At 39.5% G+C, this 11,074-nt stretch overlaps 1 protein-coding gene across 2 annotated transcripts; it reads right to left on the reverse strand.

Annotated features, from left to right (window-relative positions):
• Nucleotides 1–82: 82 nt before the first annotated feature.
• On the reverse strand, nt 83–10,505 carry akap12a (A kinase (PRKA) anchor protein 12a). 2 transcript variants are annotated; one of them, XM_030718330.1, is made up of 5 exons: nt 10,299–10,505; nt 8,342–8,441; nt 3,226–8,193; nt 1,483–2,292; nt 83–1,394 (listed from the first exon to the last, which is right to left on the reverse strand). In XM_030718330.1, the coding sequence occupies exons 1-4, from the start codon at nt 10,401–10,403 to the stop codon at nt 1,511–1,513; spliced, it is 5,955 nt and encodes a 1,984-aa protein (XP_030574190.1). In that variant the 5' UTR covers nt 10,404–10,505; the 3' UTR covers nt 83–1,394; nt 1,483–1,510. The 2 variants fall into 2 exon arrangements, with proteins under 2 accessions (XP_030574190.1, XP_030574189.1); XM_030718329.1 differs by having other exon boundaries at nt 1,483–8,193.
• Between the last annotated feature and the right edge of the window lie 569 nt (nt 10,506–11,074).

Here is an 11,074-nt window from a genome sequence, read left to right on the forward strand (position 1 = left end):
AGTTTGTGTTTTTTTTTTTTTCTGCAATAAATGAATAAGTGATTAGATCTTTTAATTTACAGGTTCAATTCAAGAGGTTCAATTCAAATAAGTCTTTTTTTTAATTAAACACAGATAGATATATCAGTAAATATATAAATACACATAAATCATCATTAGTGACGTCAGACAAGCAAGTATTGTCCATAAAAGACAGTAAAAGAAAGAAATATTTAAAACAAGAACATACAGCTAACCTACCCTGTCACAAGCTTATTTCTCTCATTCTGCCACAGCTTGCTTACTGAGCTTTAGGTATCAGTGGTGCTTCAAGCTCAATAAGACACTCGAACTATGGAAGCTTGTTACAGCCATGGAAGAAATGTTTCTTTTGCTGTCCATAAGTCAAAATTTTGAGTTAGGATCTTGAATTTTAAGTTTAATAACTTGAAATTTAGACTTGTTCTGAAATATTTCAAGATTTTGAGACACTTAGTAAGCTGAAATTCTGACTTAGCACTGCCTGGCAGGAACAAGCTTCCATACTTAAACAGCTGGAGGAAAAAAAAAAAAAGGATGAGTAAACATGATTTTTTTAAGGCACTGAAGATTAAGATTAAATATGCATCTGATTAATTTAAGCTTAAATGAAACATTGTGTCAAATCTTGCTTCGTGCCATGCTCTCTCCATGCTCTTATTTTCAATCTGCTCACAGTAAAAATTCTAAACACTAAAACAGTCAATATGTACAAGATTGCGTATAATAATACTACATATATATATCCTCAGTATGTTCAGGTCTGTTTTCAAATTCTGTAGGAACATGTATGTAAGTGAAATACTGAATGGAGAAAAAAATAGTATGTGTTGTGGAAGCTGTGAAATATCTACATTTACTAATGTATATAAAAAGACATTAATATGTGCTGTCACCGGTTAAGTTATGATTTAATGTGGTTTGTGAATAACACCAGTACAGTGTTTGTTAAGCTTTTTTTTTTAACCATAAAAGATGAAAAGATTTAACAAATATATTATCATATTCTTATTGACGTATACATTCTATTCAAAAACAATAATGTTGTGAAAGACCTGACATAATTAGTAATTAAATTGCACTACATGACACACAGGTAGTTAAATTTGCTGAGGCCCCTGCATGGTGGATGTAGCTCACTGTCACACTTCTAAAATCACATTTCATGCCCCCTGAGAAGATTAACATTTTTTTTCAATCCACTCTTCACTTTCCATAACGCTCTCTTAAATCACACACTTTATAATAATAAAATAATCTTACAAATTAAGGCTTGTTTCTCTAATAAATATCAGAATATTTTGGTGCAACATAATGTGAAATAAAAGGCTTTGATGGCTTTGTGAAACTTTCTTTTTGCTTTTTGATTGTCCGACCTACAAAAAGAAAGACAAAAAGAGAAAAGAATTAGGACATTATTTGAATTTGATTATAAAAATGCAAAGAATAAGAGAAGAGGCTTACCACTCAATAACATGTGACTCGGGATAAGTTAGTCCCATTCTACTGGAGGGACACTTATCGTGGTTTCTGGATACTCCAATGCAACAGCAAAATCTTCACCTTCACTCTCAAGTTCACATGTTCTTCCTGTTTTGCGCACTCTTTGGTGACTTTCTCCATCCTCTGTCTTAGAATCAGGTGCCATTTCAAACTCAGGTTCACTTTCTGCTTGAGGCTCTGTAGGTTCCTCCACCTTGAGACGGGACACCTCTGTTTCCTCTTGAGTGTAAATGTCTTCCTCAGCATCCAGCCATACATCATCATTTTCCTCATCTGTTTGTTTAATGGGCTCCTCTGCTTTTTTGCCTTTGTGATGAGCCTCAAAGAAAGGCTCAAAGACTGCAGGATGACTGAGCAACACTCCTCTTTTCTCTTTTGGCCTCACAGGTTCTATTATTTCTGCTGCCTGAATAATTGGGATTATTGATTGCTCTGATTGGATTTGTTCTACTGGTTCTATTGTTTCCATTGCCTGGATGCCAATGTCCTGTGGTACTGGCTGATATGACATCACGGCTCTTTCAGTTAAATCTGCTTTTTCTGCTGGTTCTGTGATCTGCTTCACTGGTTCTGCGGTTTCTGCTTCCCGATTTCTTGGGATTATTGGTTCAATTTGTTTTACCGGTTGTGTTGTTTCTATTTTTTGGACAGCACCATCCTGAAGTTTAGGCTGATATGAAATCACAGCTCCTGGCTCAGTGATTTCTGTTGTCTGAACAGCGGCCTCCATTAGTTCAATTTGTTTCTCGCTCTCAACTCTTTGCATTGCATTTATTACATTTGTAGGGTCGTCTGCTTCTGCAGCCTGAACAGCAACTGCAGACATGTCAGGTTGTTTCATAGGTTCTTTAGGAGGTGGTGGGGATGCTGGTGCCTTTGGCTGCCCAAACTGTATGTTAAGTTTGAATTCCAAAGAAAGGCTAGACGGAGACTCCACATTGCCTATTGACGAGATCATACCAGTGTTCTGGGGGGCTACTAATCCCGTGTTACTTGGTGTAACAATCTGGCTTTGGGTGCTCTGTGGTCTTTGTGCTTCTGTGGTGTTTTCGGCATCTTTCTTGTTAGATAATTCTTCAGATGATGCTGTTGCAGCTTCTGTTGTCACACATACCTCAGATTTTTGAAGCTCAGCTTTAGTTTCTTCCAGATCCTCTTTGCGATCCTGGGTAGAGATTTCTAAGCTTAAATCTGATCTTTGCAATTGAGCCTCAGACACTTTCTGCTCAGCTGGGATCACATGCTCTTCATCCTTTTCTTCCATGTGTGCCCCAGCGCTATCCTTCATCATTTTTTGATCCTCTAGTTCACTTGATCCACTTTGAACTAGCTCACTCACATCTGCTTGTTTCATAACTTCTTGTTCCAAAAGATCAGGTTCAGGAGACTCGGGAGTTGTCTCTGGTAAATTCTCCTTCACATGCTGAATAACTTCTTGAATGGTTAAATTGTTTTCCTCGTTATTCACTTCCTCTTCTAATGCAGGAGAAGCAGAGAGAGTTTCTACTTTTTCAAGAGTTTCATGACAAACATCAATAACTTCTCTGGCCTCTGTAACTCCTACCTCAATCATTGTGTCAACAATATTCTCTGCTGATTTGATAGCAATATCCACCACTTGCACTTGGATCCTGTGATTGTCATCAAACTCTACTGATGGAACATGCATCATCACAACCATGCTGCCTTCTCCTGCAGTATTATTTACATTATCCTTCTCTAATGGTGTTGTAGTCTCAACTGGGGCCTTTACCTCCATCTCATTTGCGTTCCTTTCTATTGAGCGTTCTTGAATTTCAGGTGTTTCCTCGATCAAAACATCAGGTATTGCTGCTGAAACATCTTTGAGATTACATGTGATTACTTGCATCTCTACAGCATGCTCAGCAGCAGCAGTGTTCATCTCAGTGCCCTGAAGCTCATCAGCTTTTTCTCCCTCAACACTGACTTGGTCTATGCTAAGATCCTCTTCATGTTTGGGTTCCTCTGAAACTTCAGCACTTTCAGCACAAGGTGCTAGGATTTCTTCACAAAATACAGTCTTTTCAAGGACCTGATCATGACTGGCTTCTGCTCCAGAAGGCACATGAGCAGCTGTTACTGTTTTTTCCACAGCTTCAGCTTTTCTGTCTTCATGCTCAGCCCGAACACCTTGTGGAATGCTTTCGGTTTTCTTATCTTTGTTTATTTCTAAATCCTGGTCCGGTTGTGCCTCAACTTTTTTTTCAGTTTCATCTGTAACACTGTCAGTGTCTAGTTTTGGAACATCTTCTAACAGTGTTTCTGTTTCAAGTTCCTGAGTGCAAATTTCCTCAATACTTTGAGCAAATACATTTGCCTTAGATATTTTGTCATCAGTTTCGGGAACAATATCAGGTAGTGATATTTCTGCTTCCACCAGTTCTACTTTTTCTAGCTCAACTGTTTCCTGTCTGGGTTCATTTGTAACTGTTTCTGCTACCACCATATCCTTGGATATTACCTCCTCTTCAATTACTTGAGAACTACCTGCCTCTGAATCTGTGATGGCTTGCACCACTGCTGGTTCTTTAACATCCTCGGTTTTGGAATCATCCACTGCTTCAACTTTATCTTCAGTGAGAGGTACCATTTCTGCCTCTTTGGGCTGATCTGTTTTTGGTGGTGGAATATCCTCTTCTTCTTCTTTGTCCAATGATTGAATGCTCCTCTCTTCTGAATCAAATGTGGCTGCTTGTACAACTTCCATTTCTTCTGGAACTTCAACCTGTGGCTCTTTGTTTTGAATCTCATCAATCACTGTTGTGAGATGCTCTGCTGTCTGTTTGGATTCATCTATACTTTCTGCTGGTGGAATGTCCTCTGAGGATTTAATTTCTTTTTGAACACTGTCCTCTTCTGAATCTAATGTGAAGGCTTGCACCACTGCTGGTTCTTGAACATCCTCGGTTTTGGAGTCATCCACTGCTTCAACTTTATCTTCAGTGAGAGGTACCATTTCTGTCTCTTTGGGCTGATCTGTTTCTGCTGGTGGAATATCCTCTGATATAACTTCTTTGTCCAATGACTGAATGCTCCTCTCTTCTGGATATAATGTGGCTGCTTGTACGTCTATTTCTTCTGGAACTTCAACCTGTGGCTCTTTGTTTTGAAACTCATCAGTCACTTCAGGGAGATGCTCTGCTGTCTGTTTGGATTCATCTGTTATTGGTTCAGCAGAATGAATGTCCTCTGAGGATTGAATTTCTTTTTGAACATGGTCTCCTTCTGATTCTAATGTGGCTTGAACAACCTCTGATACGTCTGTAACCTCAGAAATGTCAGGGTGTGGCTCTTTGGTTTCTGGCTCATCGGTCACTTCAGTGAGATACTCTGCTCTCTGTTTGGATTCATCTGTACTTTCTACTGGTGGAATGTCCTCTGAGGATCGTACTTCCTCTTTAGGTAACTGACCACTATCCTCTTCTGTATCTACTGTGGCTTTTTGCTCAACTTCTAATACATCTGTCACTTCATAATGGTCTATTTGAGGAGCTTCAGTCTGTGTTTCTGTGTTTTCTGGCTCAACAGTCACTTCATTGAGATGCTCTCTCTGCTTGGATTCATCTGTGACTACGTCTGCTGGTGGAATATCCTCCGAGGATGGTGTTTCCTTTTCAAGTGATTGAACAGAATCATTTTCTGATGCTATAGCATCCTTTTCTACATTTGTCGGTGCTTCCAACTCATCCACCACCACCACAGAAGCATGATCTTCAACTTGACTTTCCTCAGTGACAATTTGAATGATCTGATCCCTCTTTTCTGCCGGAGTTTGGGCTTCCTGCTCCATGCTTCCGTTTTTATTTTCATCTGCCTCAAAAGAAGCTGACTCTGCTTCTTGAGTCTCAGTTTTTAAGGTATCTTCTTCCACTTGATCTGCCCCAACTAGAGAACCTGCATCTGGGACAACTTCTTTACCTTCAGGTGATGTCTCTTGAGGTAACTCTTCCTTTTCCTCAGATACACTTTCTGGCACATGTTGGCTGTCATCAGTAGCTTCTAGTTCTTTAATGTTTTCTTGACCCTGTATAACACTGACCTCATGAGCTTCATCTATAGTGATTTCTGCATTGTCAAACTCCTCAGTATGAACCTGAGATACAATTTCTGTTGAAATAGCTTTGTTAACATCAGGCACGCTCTCTGTTTGGACTGTTGCTGCAAGTTCATTGATTACATCGATTGGTTCAGTATTTAGATCTGTGTTTATCACTGCTTCATCTGATCCTTTGTGTATTTCCAGAATTTTTGGCTGTTCTTTTTCAAATGTTTCAAGTATCTGAGGTAAGGCAGAACTAACTATTCTTTCAGAACTTGGCTCCTCTGAAGTCACTGTGACTGTGTGTGGACTTGCAGAAATGTTTTCAGCAACCTGCTCTAGTAACAACTCTGTGTCCTTGACACTGTATTCAGCAGGGACAGGTGTTATGTTGCCAGATGTTTTTGAAGAATCTGATAACTGGGAAACTGCAGAGATCATCTCAGTTTCATCTGTTGCAGTAGCATCAACAGGCTCTGGAGCTGTTATGGCTTCAGATGTGATCTCTACCAGGTCCTCTGCTATAGTGTCATCTCTTGCTGCCTCTTCAATGACTGAAGCTGGAGTGGCCATGGTCTCTGTAAGTATTCCCTCCTCTGGAATATCACTGAGCTGTTGGTATTTACTGATTAATTCTGTAAGATCATCTGGTTCTTCTACTGTGTTCTCTTCAACTGGTGTTGTAGAAGCCTCATTTTCTAAAGCATCCTCATTGTCTAGGACCTTCTGTGTTTCAATTTGGAGACTATCACAAGGTGGGGCAGACTCCTGCCGGAGTTCACTGTCTGTTTCTTCTGGTACGTAACTTTCTACACCTGTCTTAGTTTGTGTGTGAACCTCTGTCTCATCTGCATCAAACTCTGACAGTGGAATCACAGCTGGAGTCTCAGAGTCTTCATCACCTGAAGCTACATCCTTGTCAGCCTCATCTGAAGATACTTGGTCTGGCTTTTCAGCAGGCTTTCTCTTTTTTCGTCCTGGCAGGAGTTTCTTTATGGAAAAGGTGGAATCAGCCTGAGTAACTTGATCATCAGAAGGCGAGGTATCTTTACTTTCATCCTCATCCTTGGCTTTTGTTTTGGGGGTGACGAGTTTTTTAAATGATTTCCATGTTGACTCTCCATCGCCTTCTGAAGGACTTCCTTCTTGAATCTTTTGGACCTCAATAGATCTTTCTAGTGGTGATTCTGCACCTTGTTTAAGTCCACTGTCTTGTTTGCTATCACCAGCACTGGTTTGGGGTGTTTCTTCCTCAGAATCTGATGATTTACGGCTTCTTCTCCTTCCAGATCCACACAAAACAGCTTCCCATGACACAGATGAATCTTTCCTTTTTTTCCCTTCATCGGTGCTGTGATCTGATATTTGCTGTTCTTCACTTAGTTTTGCCTCATCTACCGAACCTGAGATTTGTCCCTGTTCATTGCTCAGTGAAGACTTCTTGATACGCTTTTTCGGAGTCACAAGTTTTTTGAAGGTGGCCCATGCACCGTCCTCGTCTTCTGCTGCCGGTGCTGAGGGTTGTGTAGGACTTTCTTCTTTCTGATATTCAGCTGAATCTGTCGATGACAGGAGCTGATCAGAGATTTGCTGTTGAGGGTCAGAGATCTTTGCGTCACTTGATTTCTTTCCTTTCTGTTTTTTGGAAAGATTCTTGAAACTAGACCCTGACATGAGCTTCTTCAGGGGACTGGCCTGAACTTTTTCTTTTTCTTGAGAGTTTAGTATTTCAGCCTCATTCACAATACTGTCTGATGTATCCATGGAAGGTGATTTAACTTCATCCTTCACCTGAATGGATACTGCAGGCAGGAGCTCAGCTTCCCGAAGTCCTTTCGCAGTTGTAATTGCCTCAGTATCAAGAGTAATCTCCTCCTTATCCTGTTGTTCTTCTTCGAATGCTTGCTCTGCTATTTCTGCAGGTTCATTTTCCCCCATATCCACCAGTTCTTTCTCAATTGCCTCATCTTCTGCAAGCTTCTTTTTCTTCCTTAGACTAGAAAAGATTCCTGTTGTAAAAAACCTTTTGAATGGAGATTCAACCACAATTTCATCAGTGATCAATGGGGACTTTGGACGTGGTTCCTCTTCAGGTATGGTATCCTGGTGTGCATCTTCACTTACAGCAGGTGAAGTTGTTCCTGCATCTGCACTGTCAGACTCAGCTTCCTCTGTGGTTTCTGTTGTTTTTGTCTCTGCATTTCCCAGAAAATTCTCTGAGGTGCCATCTGTCATAGTAGGACATGTTGTTGAATCATAATCATTAGCTTCCTGTGCTGCATTTAAAGCCACATTCTGTTCCTCATTCTCGCTTTTGACTTCTTGTACATTATCTGTGACCTCCTCTGGTATGTTGGGTCCTTCCTTAGGCACATCTGTTTCACCGTTTTCACCAGAGCCTTTCTTAACTGTCAATTTCAAACCAATGTTGCTGAAAAATTTTCTAAAACTTTCATTGATGTCATTCTGCTTCTCTTCCATTTCGATAATTTCCGCTGGTTCGACTTCATTTGCATCAACTTCATCTGGTAATTTGTTTTGACTGATTTCAACATTTTTCAGTGGGGTTTCTTCTTCTTCTTTAAGTAGCTTTTCTGTCTCTGCAACATTGCCTGGAGAAAGGACAGTTGAACCAAAAATTAAATTAATCATTTAAAACACTTTTGATTGCAAGAAGCTGCAACAAGATTGGCACATATGAAATTATTTCACCTCAAACTTGTGCTTCTATTACAAAATATACAAATTATGAGTACCCACCCTCTGCAGGTATCTTATCCTCGCAATGACCATTCAGTGCTGCTATAGAGCCATCTGCTTTTCCATTGATCTCAGAGATCTGCCCATTGTTTTTGAGAGGCTAAAAAAAAAAAAAAAAGCACAAAACTAAATGTACAAAAAAAAAAAACCTCTGCTTGTGTGTGTGTGGCAGGAGAACAATTTAACAAGTCCAGCTTGAACCTCTATGAAAGGAAAGAAGGAATTTCCATCTGTGATTAAAGGGGCTCCAAAATCCTATAGAAACAGTATAGTCCAGCGACTGTTGGCTGGGTGTTGTGGCAGCCTTAGAGTTAACACGCCTGATTTTACCAATCCTAAATCCGTGAGTCAGATTAGTCGGGAATGTCTGAGCAGGATTTAGGAAATAACAAACTTAAGTCCACCTGCTAGTGTGGAAATGACACCCAAATAAATAACTATAAAGATATTATTTCCAAACCAAGTTTTGTTTCAACATTTTTAACCAATTTATTAGATGTACAGAGTTTGGCCTTTCTTTATAATTCATGTAATAATGTTGCCTTATTTTAAGACTGATCTGATCTAAATTCACCAAAAGCCAGAAAGCAATAGTAACCAAAGAGAAAACACTCTAATTTTAAACATAACATAGCATAAACATAATAATCATAAATGATTTTTCAGATGGTGATTATTCACCATTTTACATGCACACAACTGACCCATTATCACAGTCTAAACACAACATGATGGTAGTGTTTTGGGGATAAATGCTTTTGCTTTGTAACACCTTATTTCAAAACTTAAGTATATGATTTCTTCTAGCAGTGACATGTCTCTTAACATTCACCCTCCCAAGGTTTAATATATCATTGATTCAACACAATATCTCCAATAGAAGTGCATTAATTTATATCCTCACTCTTACAGGACAGTGCTAATTGACATGAGCTGTAATGATGTTGTACACAAATAATCAGTGTTGCCTTCTGCTGAGTCCAGCAGGAGGGAAATTCCAACTCTCCCATGGGATTTATTTGGTTCGCTCCAAGAATGAAAGGTCATCATTCCTCCATGCTGTTTCCTTTTCCATCTACACTTTATGAGTAGCTCTGCAACATCAATGAAACAGTAAAAAAGGGGTCTGCAGAAGAGTCATCAGGTAGCCTCAAGAGAAGAAGAGGTATTGCACACATTTAGCAACTTTTTTGTGGTTCTTTCTATATGGAAAGGAAATAGAAAAAATACATTAAATTGTTTGTTTTCTTTTCAACGTCTCACGCTATGATTTATTCTTGAATTCTTCACATGTTGCTCTTTTAGGATATTTATAAGAAATATTAAGAATTAATCAACCAAATAACATTGTTGAATGCGTAAAAAAAAAGTGACCAAAATGGAGTCAATCATAGTGTGGGACATATAAATATGAAATGCCTTACATATAAGACTTAAATATAAAGTAAAATTAATTTCTTTCCAGTTTTCCTTATGTTTAGGAAGAAACTGGCATTAGGCTGCTGCACCCAGCACTACAGATAAATGAATTATTGGTTCCTGTTACAACAAAGGTTAAGAAGAAAACGTATATATGTATATTTTCCTTTACTTTACTCGCCAGTGTTACTGTCCCAGTGTTGGTGGATGCACTCATCTACTTTAAATGGACATGGACTTTTTCCTTTTTTCTGGCGTTAATGGATGTGCTGGCATGCAGCATGCGGACTGTCCTGACAACAAGAAAACCCAGCCTCAGCATTTTTACAGCTTCAAAGCACTAACTGGTTTTGTACATCTTTATAATCGTTATAATATAGCTTTATAATATAAAAAACGAATTTGTCACCATAATTCATCCTTTTAAGAGCATTAAAGGGGTACACAATTACTGCAAAGTTAGCACACCAAGGAAGGATTTGCGGGCTCTTATATACATAATGACTTAGAAAAAATAAATAAAATAAGGAGATGTTACCTCGTCTTCTGTATTCTGCACAGTTTGACCATCATTCACTTTTTCGCTCTCCTCCTCCGCCGCTGCATCTTTGCCCGCACGTTGCGCAGACTGAGTGTCTCCCATTATCTGAACTGCAGCGGGTCACTATCCGGAATGAGCCACACAAGTGATACAAATATCCCCAGGAAAAACAGGCCGGTGGCTCAGCTGAGCGACGGAAGGCGGTCGGCTCTCAAATGGTGCAGCCTCGATGTTGGAAAAACTCTTTCTTCTTAGATTAACACCTCCCCGCAGAATCACATGAAGCCATTTGAGCCAGCTGCCCCGACCCGGCCCGGCCCGGCTCGGCCCGCCTCTCTCTGCATAAAAAAAAAAAAAAAAAAAAGCTGCAGAGAAAACAGCCTGCTCTCAGATGACCTAAGAGAATATCCCGGCAACAAGCATAAACCTGCACGGGTGAGGATTCACCGGCTTACTGATGCTGCACTGAGCAATGAGTGGCTATGTTAAAGGTTTAAAAAGACATTCTCATGGGAAACAATGCAAATGCATGCTGCATCAGATAAGAATGAACAAGGGTACCCAAACCCGTCTGTTTTTGCTGTTTAATGCTGTGGTCATTTTATTATCGAGAAATTAAGAATTTTCTTTGTTTCAACTCTGCAAAAGTTCAGAAAAAAATTTAATAGAATTAAAAAAAAAACAGTTAAGTTAAAATTAACTTCTGCCTGTGGCTAATAAATAAGACTTAAGCAGAACCAGCATTTGTTTCATTACTTAATAGGCACACGCCT

The sequence above is a fragment of the Archocentrus centrarchus genome, chromosome 22 (genome assembly GCF_007364275.1).
Source record: "Archocentrus centrarchus isolate MPI-CPG fArcCen1 chromosome 22, fArcCen1, whole genome shotgun sequence".
In the NCBI taxonomy this organism is placed as follows: domain Eukaryota; kingdom Metazoa; phylum Chordata; class Actinopteri; order Cichliformes; family Cichlidae; genus Archocentrus; species Archocentrus centrarchus.